This window comes from Branchiostoma floridae, chromosome 3, assembly GCF_000003815.2.
Source record: "Branchiostoma floridae strain S238N-H82 chromosome 3, Bfl_VNyyK, whole genome shotgun sequence".
Classification (NCBI taxonomy): domain Eukaryota; kingdom Metazoa; phylum Chordata; class Leptocardii; order Amphioxiformes; family Branchiostomatidae; genus Branchiostoma; species Branchiostoma floridae.
Window position 1 is genome coordinate 23,254,599 of NC_049981.1, and position 19,857 is coordinate 23,274,455.

Here is a 19,857-nt window from a genome sequence, read left to right on the forward strand (position 1 = left end):
TGCTAACTATCAACACTAATGGTTATCAAAAGATTTTGAGCGTTCTGTTTAAGTATCTCAAATGTAAAAGTACAAAGACTTTCCAAATCCCCGGGAAATAAGCGAATGTGCATGTTGTCACCCGCAGATTTTTCATGCGCAACTTTTCACGCGCACAAAACCCCATCACTGTTAGCGTAAAAGTTTACATGTGTAGTCTTGAATTTTCGTGAAAAATGCACAAAAGTTCCGTTGTCGTGGTTTTCTCGGTGTTTGGTCGACATACTATCTATCTGACACAGTGACTAAATTTGTCACATCGCCGGATTCTGAGAATCACCACGATAATTTTTGCCATCTGTTCTACTCTTCGTTCCGTGCACCTTCAGTGCAGTCAAGGCCACTCTGACATTTCATACGTACCCTCTGGCCCCAGCCCTGGTCGTAACTCATTTTCTGTGACAGCTAATTGCAGCAGATTTGGCCAAACATCCTCCCCTGATCTCTGACATCTTTGAACCACAACCAGATTTTTTGCCTCCATGGTTTCGGCTTTAAAAATCTCTAAACCGTGCTCATGTGGCGTCATGCCCCGTGCCTTTTCTTTGCCAAATTGTACCAACCCCCTTCCCCACCGACTCAACTTAAACATTCACGTTAGTGCCAGAGTGAATTGTGAACCTTAATCGTTTTTGCCATGTTTAGGTCAAATCATGAGGTTTTGCTAGATCATTCTACCTATGCACAATGTATTTCTTTCCCGCTATAGTTGCAGCGTGTCAAATGGATACCCTAGTTCTTTTTGTTAAAATGTCAATACATTCGATTGTGGTTGTTACACTTAGACATGTTGGTATGTGTTTAATAGAAGATAAATGTGGCGGAGTGGATACAAACGTGTTTTATTTTGTATCTAATTAGAGCAGTATATACCCCAGAGTAGCAATCCCCATTTAGACACATTTGGGAACAAGAAAATAGGGGGTCAGTAAAACCAGGACTGTTAACGGAAGTTTTTAATTTGAAATGACTCAGTATTTGATGCATGATAAACAAAAATCGACTAAACTATTTGATTATTCACTAGATAGTGGATAAGATGCCTTAAAAAGTTTGAGACGGATTATCAGGGCGAGTTGTTTATACATCGCAAGTTCATTTCGCCGATGTCTTAGAAAATATGGATCGCGACACCATATCCCCATATGTACGGATACATCCCGGACCAATGACAAGCTGAAAGGGAACAGTGTCACTTATTATTGTTAAAAGATTAGATAATATCAGTACGGGCGAAAATCATACGGCCGACTGTTGAAGCACACCTCAAGAAAGATGGTCCAAGAATTCATTATTTTACGCTTCGTCAATTAACAGGAAACATTGTAGCCGTTAAATCTTAGCACTAGTTTTTAAGATAGGCACGAAAGGGTTTAGGGTTTGAATGGTTCTGATTCGCTATTGTTGTTTTTAGCGTTTTGGGGTTGCAATGTAGCAATCGTAAAGTACCCCCTTTTTGATAAGTACATCTCAATCTCCCGTTTTGATAGATGGTTGCGTCTGAATCGCCCCCGTTTGGATAGTTACGACAGAAACAATGTTTTGAAAGGAATGAATTTGAACGACAAGCTGTGTTGTTATAAACTCCTGTAAAAGCGGGAATTCCTTGTATTAAAAGCAGACCGCATGATTTATTGTCACCGGACCACCATGGAAATGACAAGTCTGTGTCATCTGTGCCATGTGGTGCTGGATTCTCGTCACACCCGCAACAAGCCGCTGTGCTAATCAGAAAAATCAGAAACGGTCTGTTGAACTCTCTTTTGTTTAGAGCCAGGCCTTCCAGGCGGTCCGGACACAGCTCGGACACTGGCGCATGTGGGACACATTTTATTCCTCAAGCGGACATTCTTTCTTAGCACGGCGTGGTGGGAAGACGGACAATTCTACTACTACTCCCAACTTTTTTGCTCCCAAACTGTACATTTCATGTCATGTTTTGGCATCGTGAAAGAATCTGGGTGTTTGGTATCTAAGTCCTATATTAGCTTATCAGGAACTCAGCCAGACCAGTCCGATTACTATTTGTGAGCCGTGTTTATTCAACCTATGCTAAACTCAAGTAACATATAATACAATGTGTTTCACTTAGGACTACAGCAAGTTACAGTTAAAGGATACAGGTCTAGGATAATGATACAGAGATCTAAGTATATTCACAGAGAGAGTCGGTCTAACTAATAACTAGTACACAATCCAACAGAGGGACTAAGCCCTACCAAAGTACCTCACCTGAGTCCTTGGGGCACGAGACTGACTAAATCTCTTCATACAATCTCTAAGGTTAACTAGCATGACAATAGGTTGTATAACTCCGCCCATCACAGGTAAGCTGGTTGGATGCTGTCGGCATCCAGCCAATCAGGATTTACCTAATATGCTAATGTAAGCTCCTCCTCATATGGTCTAGACAGTCATTACCTAATTATCTCATATGTCAAAGGTCAAGGGAGGTGTAACAAAAATACAACAGGTTGATATAAAATCACAAAAGTTGGCACCATCAGTCATATATCATTATCTAGCTCTCTGTGACCAATCAGACTGCTGTCACCAGCCATTGGTCGCTCACATTCCGCATATGGTCCACACAATACAAAAATTTCAGCATAGTACAGATATTCAACATTATCTAAATCTCTGTGACCAATCAGACTGCTCTCACCAGCCATTGGCCACTCACATTTTGCATATGGTCACTACAATACAAAAGTTCAGCATAATACAGATAAACATATACATAAGCAATACGTACGCAATACATCAGCAATACATAAGCAATAATCATGTGGTTTTATTACACTGTGTCTGATACAGACAAAGATTTACATGTGTGCTTCGCAAGAGACAAAATTCCAACGTGTACGGCGGTGACAGGTGCATAACAGACGACAAGGCAGCCAGACACACCAGAAGCAGAGAAGGCGTGTAGGATCCCATGTATACTACCTGGTCAATCACTTAAACTTGTCCGTCATTACCCGAAATAAGCACCTAAGTAAACTTAACACATACTCACTGGTATGGGGAGAGATTTACTGCTAATCACCTTTGAGATTAGATACTCAAATCCCCATCCAATTCCTCGAGAGATGGACACGCAGCACGCAGACGACACCAGCAGGAGACTTGAGCTCACTTACATGGCTACGGCGTGATAATAGAAAACGTGTATACCTACCAATCCTCTCATCTCAGCTCCAGAGTTCCATCCGTACTTGATAACAAAAAAAATCTTCATATAAACTTAACTTCCGGGGGACCTAGCCACGGTGATTTACAGGCGAAACAGGAACCAACATACAATCTACAACAACCAATGCACCAGCTCACCCAACCGAATGATTTGCACCATCAGAACCGCAAGACACGAAGTGGTCTGTCTTTGCTCAGCACAACTTAACGATAACACACTATGTTAAATCTATGTAATCCGAGTCGGAGTCCAACGCGAAGTCCTCCAGGTACGACGGTCTGCGGCGATGTCGTCGTGGTCTCGGGACGTCAGCAGCATGGCTTGTCGAAGGCCTCTCCTCTTCGCTGTCACTGGAGACGTCCGGATTCACAGCTGGTCGTCTCTCCCTCGGCGGAACAAGTGTCTTCGGGACGGTCGCCTCGTCCTGGTCATCTTCATCGCCAGACTGCTGGTCGGAACCTGAAACAGAAGCAGAACAAGTGCCCTGGGAGGACTCTTCCCCGGACGTTACCGGACTCTCTGAAAAGGAAGGTTCTTGACACCGGTTACGGTTAGGGCGGCCCGGCCGACGGGGTCGGTCGTTCCGCTGGTTGTAATTCGGGTCATCCTGGGGGGACAGAAGGATATCATTGTCTCAAAACTCACACATACTAACCAATTTTGGAAAGGTAGCAAAGTTGTCGTGAGTTGGGTCATACGGAACAATTTTGTCGGTCATGGTTAGAAAAAAGTGCCAAAATAGAAATGGGAGACCCACTTTGCCAAATAGGGTAGCACTTTTCTGTGGACTTTGGGAGAAAAACAACAGAAAAATTCAGATGTGCCTAAACCAACAGATTTTGGACAGGGACAATAGGATTAAACCTCACAAATTTGAATGCAAATTCGGGACCACTGCAAAAACAACAGTTGACAAATCTTTCAAAATTCTCACCAAATGGACAAAGCAGCTATTTCACAGGTTGGGCAATTTTCGCCTGGCAGGACTAGAGTTACAAAAGATAGGGCATTTCACAGCAGATGAGAACAAAAGGCAGGAACAAGAACAAAAGACAAGGTATGGCAGTGCGCGCAGGGGTGATAATAATATGCGTGGATGACAATGGCGTCTATGCAAATTTAGTGTAGACGGTGCCAAATGTTCACTATGGGCAATTAATTAGCAGATTTTGTCCGGCCAAGCCAAAAATGCCAAAACTAAATGGACACAAAGCAACGGTTTTGCACAACTTAAAAAGGCTACGCTAAGATTTGAATATGCCGGGAATATTAGCTACGCGCGGCTAAAGCGAAGCAGTCGGTGGGAATCAAGAACAAAATCTGGGGCCCAAGTGAGCAACTCCATGCTACCAAAGCAATGAAATTTACGATGCAAATCTGCGTCTGTCCTTCCCAAAATCAAGAATTTAGTAGGTCCAAACAGGTAGGACAGCAAATGTCTACGTACAGAACAAGAAACAACAGCGCTAAATGCAGAAAACTGCCGGTAAGGACTAACTAGCTATGTGTTTGAAATGGGCCGGGGAATAATCCGAAGCGCGTAACACGAGTAAGCGAAGCACAAACAGGAACTAGATCAAATTCGAAGTTTGGAAAGTTTACTAAGTTACAGAGTCCAACATAAGATTGTAAAACACGGTTATTCACAAATCCAGTGTGGGAACCATTGAAAGAATCTGGGTGTTTGGTATCTAAGTCCTATATTAGCTTATCAGGAACTCAGCCAGACCAGTCCGATTACTATTTGTGAGCCGTGTTCAACCTATGCTAAACTCAAGTAACATATAACTCAAGTAACATATAATACAATGTGTTTCACTTAGGACTACAGCAAGTTACAGTTAAAGGATACAGGTCTAGGATAATGATACAGAGATCTAAGTATATTCACAGAGAGAGTCGGTCTAACTAATAACTAGTACACAATCCAACAGAGGGACTAAGCCCTACCAAAGTACCTCACCTGAGTCCTTGGGGCACGAGACTGACTAAATCTCTTCATACAATCTCTAAGGTTAACTAGCATGACAATAGGTTGTATAACTCCGCCCATCACAGGTAAGCTGGTTGGATGCTGTCGGCATCCAGCCAATCAGGATTTACCTAATATGCTAATGTAAGCTCCTCCTCATATGGTCTAGACAGTCATTACCTAATTATCTCATATGTCAAAGGTCATGGCCGTTACAATCGTACTGGCAAGTCCAGAACACTCCTTGTCTCAGCAGAGCGTAGTTCCTTGTAGCGACCACTTCCTTGGCCAAAAATTGTTTGTTTGAAGCCAGTGCGCTACGTACTCGTCCTGTTCGGAGCCGTATCCGTTCAGCGGAGCCAGCCCGGCAAGAACCCGCACGCGTCTGACTCTTGGGCGCCCCTTGTATTCAATTTCGGTGAGTGTACCTTGCTAATGATAGCTTGTATTGTGTGCATTTAATAGATACGCTACATGATGTTTAGAGTGACTAGATCTAAATAAACCGAGAGCGTTACGTTGTGAATCGTACCTGGTGGTTTTTGGGAGTGAGTGCTTGGGTTGAGTAAGACAGCCAACCTTAATCTCGTGGGCCCAAATCTTGCCCCAAACCGCCCGAGACCTTGGGACTTCGAAAAAGTCCGCCAAAATCACGTTTCAGCAGGATAAAAATGTGTCCCATTTTTACGGCATAATAGTTTTGGCATTTTTACAGGCGTATTGTTGTGTAGGATTTAGTCTTCATCTGTGACCTTGTTTCGCCAGTGTTTGGTGATTTCGATTAGAGAATAACTTTCAACGTGGAAACTTCTTGGCAGTTTGTTACTCATACCACATGTTGTTTACGGCACAACCAGGCACAACCCTTTTGTCTCTGATCGGCCGGAGATATCAGCGCTCCATGAGGCCCTTTTGTAGAATTCCTTTCGCCACCTTGCCGCCGCACAAACAACAAACGCTTCTGTTTCTCGTGGTCATATTCATCTGTTTCCCGTGGTCTTAAAGTCAAAGATACGATTTGTTACCGGGGTCCCCGTTCTCAATCATCTTTTTCTCTGCGTTTCTCTCACCCTATATCGTCTGTGGACTAGTACAGTGTACAAGGATCCACTGTGCTTTAATAATACTGCTGAGCATGAGTCGTGAATTAACCGACGATTGCCGGAACTGCCATACTCCCATCCGTCCTCCGATCGCCCGCCGGCTTATCACTCTGACTGTAGCCAAAACGGCACCAGTGATCTGATCACCCATTGTCCACCAAGCAGTTTAATAGCGGTGAGCGTACATGTGACTTATTTCGTTCTGTGTTATTACAGGCTAGTGATGTTAAAGCCGTTGTATACAGGATGCTTTTCCAATCACCTTTACCTCCCTTCCACACGTAGAAGTTGGATATCTCTTGCAATTGCAGCCGTTTTACTTGTTGGACGGGCGAAATATTCTGTATACTGGTTTACGCCACCCGACGTAACAGTGCACTGCATATTAGACCCGATAGCCGTCGTTTGTGGCTTTTAGGCAGACATGTGTATTGATATTTTGATGTGCCTTCGTTCGTGCGAAGCCAAGCCGAGAAAGGATATGTTGTGTCATTATTTCTTATTCACGGCGGTACATTTTATTTCTTTTACTTCTTTAATGTTTCAAAACTCGGGCTACACCAAAAGTTACATGATAATGCACTTTTGTGCCCTTTGGTTATAAGAGAAATAGACCTCATTGGTCAAAGTAACGACACGTTAGCATCCCGAGTATTGTTGTCTGCTACACAAGCGTTATCGCCGGTGCAATGAGACGAGTGGGTAGAGTGTTCGCCATGCATTCGGTACGTCGTAAGTTCGATCCCCGGCCGAATATGGTATGACGTGTTAAATGGTCGTGCTAATTTCTCAGCTTAGCACTCAGCATTCGGGAAAGAGTATGTAATTTGAACACACACCACAGCCAGTGTCCTGGCCCCCTGCTGTAGTAAGTGCATTTGTTTGGCCCAGGGTTACTGCAAGAACATGGGCGCCGCCCTATGCACCATGGAGCGGGAAGGAATTCAATATGTATGACTTTTGCTATAAATTATATCTGAATTACTTTGATGCCTTACATCACTTCCGACTGCCTGTAACTAACAGAAAACAACACTTTACCGATCCAGACATACAAAAGTTGCTAAGTTAGTATCACTATTGCAAAAATTCTTCATATGAATCCTCTCTCACAATCTGTCCCCACAGGTGAACGCCGGCATGACAACCCCCAGGTTACAGGAAGAATCGACTGACAAGTACACCCCTTTGTCGCGATGGTTTGGGAACCAAATGATCATCACAGCAATATGAAAAAAGGGAATCAAGAGTCACACAACCATACAAAATGATATAACAGAAAGATATGAAATAAAAACCTTCAAACGAAACAAAACAATCCTCATACATACATACACGACATCATTACGCCGAATGGTCAAGCAAAAAATATAACTGACCCACTATTCTACCCTAACGATACATAATATCGAGTAATTTGTTAATAAATGTAATGTGCTGTATACTTGATGGTGAAACGAGTATCTAACACATGAATTCCTGGTTTATAACATCGGTCACGTCATCGTATTATACGCCATACCAAAGCAGACTAAAGGTCACACACAAAAACAAATTCCCTAGGGAATACCCGTAGAAAAATTCCTCGCATGCCTGCGGAATTCCTAGAATTCCTGTCAAACGGTCGCACACTATAAACATTAGGCTCGCCCCTGAGGCGTCGCCAAAAAATCTAAGAAACTAATCTATTTTACACATGGTACATGTATGTAGTATCAACAATCAGGCTAGCACTATGTGCTGGTTCAGGACAGTATAATATTGTCTCATTTTTTGAGTATGAAATGAGTTATATATAAATTGACCGACATACACACACACACACACACACGCACACACACACACACACACACACACACACACACAGACTGTAAAACATAACCTTTCAGCGAAGGTAAAAATTTATACAAAAACTAAATATTTCACGGTAAGTGTCCCGAACTGGTCATTTTTTTTAGTGTACAGCAGCGCCTCACGTTGGATTACACTGGAAGTTGCGAAACATCCGAGAAACCTGGTCAAGGCCAGGTCAGTCGTTGATTGACGACATGAAACTGGCTAGGGGGTGTGGCTCATTACTTTGCAACAGCCTCTGGCGAGCTTTTTGTCCCTAACTCCAAGGCGTCCCCCGGTATAATGGCGGTTACAGGGGCAACTGGAGAACAAGTAGGAAAAGATTCGTCTGTAATTGCACAACAGGAGAACATTTGAAACAAAGAAACTCTCTGAATTTCTCAAGAGCGTTGGCCCAGGTTTTATCATTGCATCGACTTACATGCACATGTGTATCTCTTTCTTAAACCTTTCCAGTGTCTCCTCTAGGTGTAGATACTTACAATATATGCACTGTACATGTATTTTTCCCTCAGGTTGTTCGAGAATTTCTGACATCACCCGAAAGCTGCTTGTACGCGAGTCCTGCGCTGGTTGCCATCTTACAAGCAAAGTTTAAGATCTGACAAACCTCTAAATTTGAGAAGACTTTAAGGTCGCTAACTTCTTCTAAGAAGTCATGATTTAAAAAAAAAATCACTGGCATGCAGTTAGGCCTTGTTAATTTGATCATATGGATGACATCCTCTGGGAAACTCTGCTTCACAAGCTTGCGAATGAAAAAAGTTAAGTCGAAAACGTTGCCTTCATTATGGAATTTAAGTGTTGAGGAAGGTTGACCAAATGTTTGAACACATGGTATTGCGAACAATAGATTCTTCATTTTTGCTTTTTCACAACTTCTTCTTTTACCTTGAATCCTTGAAATCGACTTTTGGCATTGACTTGACTTGACTTTATTAAGATCCACAATTAGCATAACAATGGAGTACATTGAAGCTACTCTTCCTGTGGTCTTTATCAACAATTATTAAACATAACAGGACAAACACCTGACACACAGGAAGACATACAATCTATACAATGTACATAAAATTCACACTTGATAAAAGATAACTTAATGACTACCTGAGCTTATATATATATACAATGGGACCAATTATCTATTGCAAACCATTCCATGTGCTGGACATTCTGTACAAGAACCTTTTCTTTTGAGCATTTGTTCTGGGCTTTGGTAGTCTGATAGTTTGGGATTTTGATGAGCGTGTTTGATATCCATGGGACTGCATTTTGACCTGTTTATACAGAGAGACTGGTTGTTTGTTTTGCATTATCTTACGAAAAGTCACTACGCTTTTCTGCTGGATTCTGTCTTTCACGGACAGCCATCCTAGCGTCTGCAGCAAAGCGTCCCTGCTTGTGTACCTGTGGCAACCAAGGGCGATCCTGGCCGCTCTGTTCTGCACGACCTGTAGCCGGTTTATGTTCTTCTTAGACGTACTTGCCCACACCGAACTGCAGTAGTCTAGATGTGTTAGTACAAGGGCCTGAATCAGTTTTATCCTCAGTCTGCGCGGAAGTAATTTCCTCACCCTGTTCACTTTCGCCATGCTTCTATTACAGTTCTTTACAACATGGTCTACGTGATTGTCGAATGTGAGGTTTTGGTCGACATGTACTCCCAAAAGCTTGACAGTGTGTACTTGTTGTAAACTCTGCCCCCTGAGTTCCAACTGTAGTGGAGGTGCGACTCTTGTCTTCTTAGACGTCCCAACCAGCATGGTCTTTGTCTTGCCGTTGTTCAGTTTAAGCATGTTGTGGTCCGACCATTTAGCCACACATTCTAAATCCACCAGAGTCTTTGTTCTTATGTCCTGTACAGTGCGTCCTGCTGCATGTACTGTACTGTCGTCAGCATACTGGTCCAGTTCCCCATTCTCTACTGTACTGGACATGTCATTGACGTAAATGCTGTACAGTTGTGGTCCCAAACAACTTCCCTGCGGCACCCCGCATTGCAACACTCGGCTCTGACCGTATGCCCCGTTTGCATAGACCTGCCACTTGCGGTTTGACAAGTATGACATGATCCAAGACAACGCTTCCTCTGAGAAACCGTACATTCTATAACAGTATACGTTTGCCGTTACTTGTTTCTGCAATATACGGCTTATATCTAATTATTTTGTAACTGCTTTGTAAAACTATATATGGTCGAAAATGCTTTTTTATCACCCGGAAATTGATGCGCGCGCGGATGCCATCCATATAATCAAATCAACTTGACCTGACTGATATATATGTGCATATAGATATGCCATGATGATCGTAAAGCCACTAGTCACTCTATAAGCTTCATTGTTGCATTGATAAGTAAAGCAAAAGCTATGGATACGTAATCATAAAGATATTAAACGGTGCACCTAAAAACTTAACTCCCGTTCTAAACATTACAGTCTACGTAAAAGTAATGGAAGTAGTAATGAAGTAATGGGCAATCATGTTACAGGTTAAAGTTCTCAACAAATTTCATAGAGAAAAAAATCATCTTCCCACGCTTCGTGTATTTTGTTGTCTTTTCAGTACTAGTCATACTTGTACGTTTTGCATAATCCTCTCATTATAGAGTCAAAGGTAACACAAATGACAAATAACACAAGGGTTCACACATCATATCATTAATAACAAACGAACAAACAAACAACATACCTGACATATTTAAAAAGTGTAACATATTCCATGCAGAGGTGCGCTGGATGGGAGGGGGGTGGGGGTGGCACGACGACTAGCAGCTGACCAGAGACAATGGAAAACAATCTTTATGACAGTCTGCCTCAGTATGTAGTAACTAATACGCACGAACCAAGATTATGAATCGAGATTCAAACCAATAACTAACAAAACGTGACTTGTTAGACTTGGAGCTAAAGTCTTGGACGGTTTGATATTATCCGGGCCACGTTGTTCTCTATCTGACCCATATCATCAATGGTTTCTGCTTGTTTAGTCTGTGTTACACATAGCCGACCAAGGCCTCCCAACCTTCTCCAGACCATAGTTGGGTGTTAGTCGTGAGCAAGGTCATCTGTGGTTGGGTCGTTGGAATTTCCTACTAGTTTTTACAAATCGTCTGCAAATTCTGAGGAATCAAAGTCGGGAAAGTCATATTTTACTTTGATGCGATCAGTGGAGTAAGCTGTTAGGATAGAATAGTATGGCGTCCAGGCGTCTACTATAATTAATAATCCCAGGGCCGATCTTGGTTGGTACGTGGCCGTGACCAAAGTCGTGAGAAGGACCTGAATGTGTTACACGCATCATTACACGCGTTCCCACGACCAGGGTGGTACAAGTTTGTATGTAGGCATTCCAAGGTTGAGAAAATATCGATTGTTGTTGACAAAAAATATGCTTGACAATATGAAAGGTCAACCTTTGTTATTTTGCATAGACACACATTGCGTACTCGGTATCCGGTCCCTTTTGCGGTCAACTGGACACCGTGGCAGGATGTGGCAAAGCGATATATCCTGTTTAATGTTCTAGATGTCACATCCTCAAAAAGGTAAAAAGGCGGGTCAGTCACACAGGATTTGGCCTAGACGAACAAACGCCAGTAACAATCAAGCATTATCTCACAATGTTACAAAGAGTTAGTAGAATCTTTTATTCATCACTCATTGTCCATATACATCTAGTTAAACCAATTGCAATGAAAAACGATTAAGCGAAATACTGTTATTTAGGTCTAAACTATTCCCAAACCACCTAGGCTCCAGAATTGTGTTCATAAGCTACATTATTTTTAAGGGTTATCACCATGAATCAAATGCCACATAAGATTTGTTAATAGATTGCAAAAACAAACAAACGAGCAAGCCAATGTTTCTTGGTGCCATTATAAAGGTAATCATCTGGAAAGGTCTATGTGTATTTTAGTACTAGTTACTGGAAGCTTATAGTTACTGGCAACTACCTTGAATATGGCTAATATATCAGTTTGATAGTGGTGATAAGATAAGCCATGTCTTCAACATTTTGCATTTTATGGGGTTATGCATACAGCCTCCTTGTTCTAAGTAACATATTTAAACCCTAAAGCGATTTCTGTGTGCTAGCTATCTGATTATATAAAAAAACAAATAGTTGACCTTAAACGAACTATACACCTTCATCTGTCTGCGGTCCTATGCAAGAAATGCATCAATACAATAGCACACGACGGACAGGGACATGCAATGACACTAAAATACATAACATATACATGTATAAACATACTGCAGAAATGAACGAAAACTCAGTCATTAAATTTCCTTTTGTGTGCTGTAATCCATTGACGAGACATACGGTAGAGGAAGCAAATACATTTCACGATTATTTTTTAGGTGTTTATCGAGTTTGGTATCGACTGTTGTTTGGCTGGCTATGCGCCTGCTGTGTGAGGCTATTAAAAAGCCGCTTGCTTTAGCTATTTTTCTATCGGGGGAGAACGCACAACTTGAAAGGCGGAGGGGTCAGAGTGAATCCACAGCGTCCTTTCGTCGAAGGTTTCGGCTCGCCCTCCGGTAGCATGAACTTGAAGCGTAGCATCAGGGAAGAGAAGAGCAGGAACAGCTCGACTTTGGCCAGCTTCTCTCCAAGACACAGTCGATCACCTGTTCACATACATTTGGTGTCAATCAACATTTGAGTCAAGCTGGCCTGGTAGGCCATACATATAGGAAGAGGAATGGTTCCAAGACGGTCCCAGTATATGATATTACTCAAGGTTTGGGATGGCTCAGTGCTATGAGGATATTGTTTGAAACGGAAGACCGATAGGAAATGATCTCCGCTAAGACGTCTTCACAGAGATGATTCTATATGCAATTTCTGATGAAGGCCAGTATTGTTATGACCTGATTTATAGACTTTGTTGGAGTATCTTCGAACTCAAACTTCATAAAAACAATACAAGTTTGTAAGTAAAGGTCAGTTTGCGAATGTCGAACCTTTTGGGACGTTCTGTATGATTTAACTATTTTCCTTTTCTATTTACCTGCAGAGAAGGGCATGAACGACTCAGTGCTGCTGATGACTCGTCCTTCCCGGTCCAGAAAACGCTCCGGTCGGAAACGTTCCGGATCTGTCCACACTTCCGGGTCCATGTGAGCTGACCACAGGTTAGTCAGCACCTACCAGCATAACAGATGACATAGTCTTACCGACTGTTGCCCATAATGATAACCTTGTTCAGAATCAAATGAAATAGTTGTGGAAAAAATTCTTGTCGTAAAGTGTTGACCAAGGAGATCGACTGGCTCTTTTCTTTATTAGCGTGCTAGGGCATTTTACGCGCAGATAATATATTTGTCAGGGTATTCTGTAGACAATAGGATCTGGCAGAATCAGCGATTTTACCGGAAGAGATCGCCATCAAAGTCTCTATCGCGCGATCAGGAAATATGAAATATAAAGTGCAACATTAATCAGCGATCCTAATACAATAGAGATTCCTTTCGTGCGACCGCGATCTCTCCCAGTAAAATTGCCGACTGACGTCTCCGTCAAATCGCAATCTCTACCGTTACATATTTATGCTTATATCAAATTGATAAAGTAGCAAGCATTTACCTGTGTTCCGGCCGGTATGTCATACCCTCTGAAGTTGACGGCCGTGGTTGTGGCGTGCGGCAGGTTGAGCGGAATCACCTGCCGGATCCGCTGGATCTCCAGGACAGTCGCCTCCACGTAGGGCAGCTGCAGGCGGTGGCGTATGGATGGAAGACCACCATCGCTTCCGACCACACGATCCAGTTCCTCCTGTACCTAGGAAATACATCAATGAACTTGATATTATTAGTATAAACAAATATCCCTCTCCTCTTTTCCCCTTCTCCCCCCCTCTCTCTCTCTCTCACTCACACACGCAAACACACACACTCACAGACACGCACACACAAGTCTGATGAATATCGCTTCTTTACAACACTGGCAAACTGAAGCCTGGTTCACCTTGCAATTATTGCACGTATTGCTCTAACCTTTCTACTTTTCGTATGAATACCTTTGTCTGGATGTCTGGATTCAGGATCATGTAAAGAACCCCCCAGGCCAACGTCATACTGCCTCCCTCAGTTCCAGCCGTGAACAGGTTGGCCACGAAGTACACCAGGTGTTCCTCGGTGAAGCCACCCGCGGGGTTGGGTTTGGCCAGCTCCAACAGGCAGTAGTCGATGAAGTCCCGCGGGTTGGCCAGGTCCAGCGTGGCGCGATGGTTCTCCACCTCCTCTCGGATGAAAGCCTGAAGCATCTCGGCAAGCCTGATTGCCTTTCGACCGGATTGGTTCTCTGCAAGGCATGCGGAGCAAAATGTTACACTCAGCGTCGTCGTAGGCTACCGTGATTAGGTGTATATTGGTGAACAGGTGCACGTGAATCAGGGTATATACATAAGACCAACCAAAGAATACAAACTTTTACAACGTCACTTAGAAGCCAGTAACATCCCAACTAACAAGAAGGGTCAGAATCAAAGTCAAGAAAAGGATCTCTTACCAAGTGGCAGGAAGCGCAGGATCGGGAACAGGCTGAGGATCTGGCAGCTGCTGATGGCCCTCGCTATGTCCTTCACGTTGCGGCGAAGCTGGCTCAGCTTGGAGTCGTCGTAGTCGAATCGGCGGCCGAAAACCATGGAGCACACCACGTTGGAAAAGGCAGCATTTGATACTTCCACAATATCAAATGGTTCGCCGTTGTATGATTGTATCTGTATTTGATTTGATGCAAGCAATCATAAGTCAGTGTTTTTATACATGTAGATTATTGCATTGCGCGCAATGTGCTTTACATTTAAAACAGGGTGCCTTATTTTCTTCGTTTGAATCAACATATAAAGGATACGTACTGACAGTTTGGGCTTGTGAAGGTAATGTTTACATCATCGTTGGAAATTATCTCAATCCCTAAGGTTTCAAAGAGAAAGGGCCACTCTTGTTTATACTGTACATTAATGATTTGCCTGATTATATATCACATGGACAGGTTGTGTTGTATGCTGATGACACTGCACTTTTCTATGCATCTAAAACAGTAAGGGATGTGAATACTTGTCTGAATGCCGACCTTCGTAATATCGAAACATGGTTACACACAAATAAATTGACACTCAATGTTACTAAATGTAAAGCAATGCTCTTCGGCACAGCGCGTAGGCTGCAGTCAAGTACAGAGCAACTGTCAACCACTCTTTCTGGCACCAGTTTGGAAGTTGTCACTAGCTTTAAGTATCTGGGCGTTTGGCTTGATCCTTGCTTAACATGGGAAGTCCATATTGACAAGTTATGTAATGCAGTCTCGTCAAGACTGGGAGTCTTACGGCGCCTAATTCCTTGTCTACCACAGCGCACTCTTGTTATGTTATTCAACTCCATGGTTTTGCCTAAAATGGACTATTGCAATGTGATTTGGGGTAACTGTGGTAAATGTCTGTCCGATAGACTACAAAAACTCCAGAACCGGGCAGCTAGGCTTATTCTTGGTTTGAAATACACCCATCATGTTGGCGTCGATGAGCTATCTGCCTTGGGCTGGAAAACCTTAACATCCAGGAGAAACTTGCACCTGCTACAATCAATGTACAAGGCAGTTAACAATGAACTTCCTGATTACATCAATAGTTTTCAAAGGACTTCTGACTCCCACAGCTACCCCACCCGACACAGTCAGAACTTATCCCTCAAACTACCCCTTGTACGTTTGGAATGTGGGAAGCGCAAGTTCTCTTAATTTTTATAGAGGTATTACTGCATGGAACAGTCTTCCACCATCTGTAAAGACCTGCACGTCAAAATCTACCTTTAAAACCAAATGCAGGGCTTGGCTAGCCTGACCTCTGACCACCCAATGAAAATGACAACTTGATAGTATTTACTTTGTTATTATCATTATTGTTTTCTTTAGTTTCGTACCATTATTTTCATTCATCATTTGTATTGATATCATCATCACTAGCAGCATCTATTGTTATGATTAGTATTATTGTTTACATCAGTTTCATTACCATTGTTATTTAATCATTTCATTTATTGCTGTCTATTTATGTTTGCCTATGTTTGTGATGAATATGTTTAATTTCTTTTTATGTAACACGCAGGGCTCCACTGAAAAGCAGTGCAAGAGCACTGAGCTTGGACCACCCTGGATAAAGATTACAGAAATAAATAAATAAAGAAATGCTTCAAAAAAATTAACTTCAATAGTGAAAATTTAAGCCTCCTTTGTACACATACTATGCCTATGGACCCAGATGGTCTTATGTAAATGGATATCGATTAAAAGAATAGTGCTGTTTTAGTTTTTCTTATCAAACACACCTTTTGGCAGAGACAATCGGCTTCCTCGAGGACAACGTCCTCAGCATGACCGGGGCTGAGCCGCATCCCCAAGGATTTCAGAATGTTGTAGGACAGTTTTCTGCGCAGCACGAATTCGTCGGTCCATCTTGCCGTAGCAATACCTGGTGGATGTAGAAGAGACTAGAACGTCATTTCGGAAAGCTATTGAAGGAAAGGTATCAGGAAAAGTGCCTCTTAGAACGTCAAACTCAAGTCATGCGCACAGTGACAGAAACCATTTCAGAAGTATAGGTAGAATGATCGGTCCCAGCCCTCCCGCGGGTCGGATCACCCTCCGGCCTTCGGCCGCGTCGTTCGATCCTTCCCGCAGTCGGGCTGGCACCTCGGGTGATACGGAATGCATGCGCACCGTGTTGTATTCTATATTTATCTGCTTCATGGGGTCATCACTTGCTATTCACGCATGGTTACCAAGCGCAAAGATTGAGTCAGCGTTTACTACGTAAAATGGTTCCCATGATAGTTTTCAACACTAGTGTGCAAATGACGACTTCTTTGTAGCAGATGAACTCTGTGTAACCTGCCAGGTGCCCTTTGTGTGACCTGTCCATATGCCCGACTCTTTTGACCTGACCGGAGAACTCACTTGTTTTGCCAACTGTTTTATTGTACTTGTACATACTAGAATGTATTAGCATATGTAGAGATGATAAGATACCTTTTTGTCAAAATTGTACCTTATCACTAGCGCAACGACCTGTACTTAGCTTGTTTGAGCACAAATGTACAATAAAGGTCATTCATTCATTGTACTTGAGCATTCTGCTATATGACATCCCCCTCCCCCAGTTCTCATGTTACCCCCAACTGCCCTGCAGGTATGTGACCTCTAACCTGCACTAATGGCAAATCCAGTGTTTTATCTGATCATACTCAGATTGTTTTGTGGTACTGAACACGCCTCATGTGTACCTTGTAACTGTTGAACCTGAGACCTGATAGACGAAGGGAAGGAGATATCTGAGGACAGGGTCAGGTAGAGGTCAGCCTTATGATCCTCATGGAAAGAAAAGGATGAGTGAGTGAGGGATGGAGTGAGTGAGGGATGAAGTGAGCGAGAGAGTCAATAAGTGATTGAATGAATGAATGAGTGCGTGATTGTGTGAGTGAATGATGAGTGAATGAGTTAGAGCGTGTATCAATAAATGAGTGACTTAATAAATGAGTAAATGGGTAGGTGGATGAGTGAGTGAGTGAGTGAGTGAGTGAGTGAGTGAGTGAGAAAGTGATTGAGTGAGTGAATGAGTGAGTGAGTGAGTGAGAGAGTGCGTGAGTGAGTGAGTGAGCGAGTGAGTGAGTGAGCGAATGGGTTGGTGGTTGTCTTAGTGAATGAGTAAGTGGTTGAGTGAGTGATTGAGTGAGTGAGTGAGCTATGAGTGAGTGAGTAATGGAGCGAGTGAATGGGTCTCTGAGTGAATGAATGAGCAGCGGGTGAGTGATTCTGTAAGTTGTCCCTTTGTGACCTACGTTATATCATCTGTTTTACGCCCTTGCCTTTCTCTCTGCTAGGTGTCATCCGTGTGATGCTTTAGTTTGGATTATCAAGATACCCATATCCCCCTTTGCATCGCTAGTTTCAATGGCTCAAAAGAGCATAGTCACAAATCAAGTGCCAGTGATCCAAATCGCTGAGCTACATAAAAAATGCGCTTATTCCTGAGTTCTCATTTCATTATATGACAGATATAGGAAAATATATCAAAGAAGGTTTAGACATTAGAAATTCCTCCAATGATTGTAAAAGCCTCCAATAACTGTAAGAAATTTATCCCATACTACAACTTCTGTATTAGTTAGATAAGCGTTAAGTTATAGAACTGTAGTTATGTAGATGCCATACTTTGTACCCCGTACAATTGTTGTGCAATAAAAACTATATACTACATTAAAAAACATCGCATTAGATCTTCTAGAAACAGGAAAGCAAAATCCAGAAATTGCCATATAAAGCTGCTAGAGGGTCCATAACGTTGTCCTTCATTTTGCTGACACATACCTCCATACAAGATAAAACAAATTGCACAGATCAGTACTATGTAGTTGCTTTTGGGTGGGGGGGGGTGGCATGCTACCCAGAAACAAACCTACAAAAACACATAAATGGCACCTAAAACATCCCCTTATTGTTGAAGCCGAAGGTACATATATTCATTCATCTTTCCCAACCTGAGACACTGGCATGCTTTAAATATAGCAACAGTGCTAGATTGTAAATATAGCGTTAACGTTATATACTGTACTTACTTTGTCCGAAGCCTGTGATGGCGTCAAGTACGTACACATCCGGCCTACTTGAGAAGGCATGCCGGGCCTCCACAAGAGCGTCCTTGATGGTCCTCCCTCCGTTCAAGACGACCACGTCTTCCATCCCGAGCCGAATGCTGAACACGTCGCCATGCTGCTTACTCCACTCCGTGAGCTGCAGGTGGGGCTCTCGGCCCAACGCAAAAAGATGCCCGAGGATCGGCCAACTACCAGGCGGACTGGGTGGGAAATTGCCTCTTCGACGGTTCAGATAAAAGTACACGGAGAGGGGAACTAGAACGGCGACTATCAGGCCCCAGGTAAAGGGGGAAAGATACGCCACCATCTTGACATTAACAATGCCTCACTGGCGTCCGACCCTTGGCCTTGCCTATTGAACCAAACAGACCTTCACGTCTTGCCAAAGGGATGTGCCGAACAATGGGTAAACGTTATTGACAAATTGAAGCTTGACTGAAGATAAGAGGGAGATTGATTTTTTTCATTAAAGATGTCTAGAATTCACAAGTTCTGATGTCCAGACACTCGGACAAAGTCTACAGCTGGTTGAAATTCACGATAAGCTCAGTGAGATCGCGAGGCGCAATCGGAGTTCGAATCCGGCTGCCGGCGTGTCACCGATCTTGTGCCCTTTGGAAAGGCACTTAACACTATTTGGGAGGACAACTTGTAAAGGTGTTGATACACCTGTTTTGTCCTCCCTTCCACTTGTTTTTGCATGTGGTGAATTCAAATAAAGAAATAAAGAAATAAAGAAACACGACTTTTCTCACTTAACTCAGGTGTAGAAAATGAGTACCTAGCTGCGGCTGGAGGAACCTCTTGCATCCTTGGTCGGAAGTCCTCCTAGGAAGCTCCCAAGAACAAACCTGCCTCTGCAAACCTGCAGGACTTATAGTGCGCCATTAAACCTTCACCTTAAAAAGTCACGTACAGGCTAGGCAGACGGGTCGCCTATCAAATCCACCCTGTCTGCCTACCATTGTTTTCCGAGACAGATGGATGTCAACAACAAAAAGACACCTCAGGGCAAGTCGTTAACGCTTTATC

At 42.9% G+C, this 19,857-nt stretch overlaps 2 protein-coding genes across 3 annotated transcripts in view; one reads left to right on the forward strand and one right to left on the reverse strand.

Annotated features, from left to right (window-relative positions):
* LOC118410821 (hydroxyacid oxidase 1-like) overlaps nucleotides 1-9,079 on the forward strand; it is a 126,294-nt gene extending 117,215 nt beyond the window's left edge. Inside the window, exon 8 of the mRNA XM_035812650.1 lies at nucleotides 8,680-9,079. Coding sequence (XP_035668543.1) covers nucleotides 8,680-8,762 — 83 coding nt within the window. The 3' untranslated portion in view covers nucleotides 8,763-9,079. The remainder of the gene's footprint in view (nucleotides 1-8,679) is intronic.
* Nucleotides 9,080-11,534: 2,455 nt separating this feature from the next.
* LOC118412693 (cytochrome P450 2U1-like) lies at nucleotides 11,535-19,452 on the reverse strand. 2 transcript variants are annotated; one of them, XM_035815709.1, is made up of 7 exons: nucleotides 18,787-19,452; nucleotides 16,501-16,643; nucleotides 14,684-14,894; nucleotides 14,193-14,476; nucleotides 13,760-13,954; nucleotides 13,185-13,320; nucleotides 11,535-12,801 (listed from the first exon to the last, which is right to left on the reverse strand). In XM_035815709.1, exons 1-7 carry the CDS (start codon nucleotides 19,130-19,132, stop codon nucleotides 12,623-12,625), a joined length of 1,494 nt encoding a protein of 497 aa, XP_035671602.1. In that variant the 5' UTR covers nucleotides 19,133-19,452; the 3' UTR covers nucleotides 11,535-12,622. The 2 variants fall into 2 exon arrangements, with proteins under 2 accessions (XP_035671602.1, XP_035671603.1); XM_035815710.1 differs by lacking the exon at nucleotides 18,787-19,452 and adding an exon at nucleotides 16,758-17,108 and having other exon boundaries at nucleotides 11,556-12,801.
* Nucleotides 19,453-19,857: the final 405 nt, after the last annotated feature.

Excerpts from the sequence above, each read along its gene's own strand:
- LOC118412693 (XM_035815709.1), bottom strand. The coding sequence starts at position 19,132 with ATGGTGGCGTATCTTTCCCCCTTTACCTGGGGCCTGATAGTCGCCGTT. Across the intron at positions 14,895-16,500 it reads CCGATTGTCTCTGCCAAAAG|ATACAATCATACAACGGCGA; the intron begins GTGTGTTTGATA and ends AATCAAATACAG. Across the intron at positions 14,477-14,683 it reads CCTGCGCTTCCTGCCACTTG|AGAACCAATCCGGTCGAAAG; the intron begins GTAAGAGATCCT and ends CATGCCTTGCAG.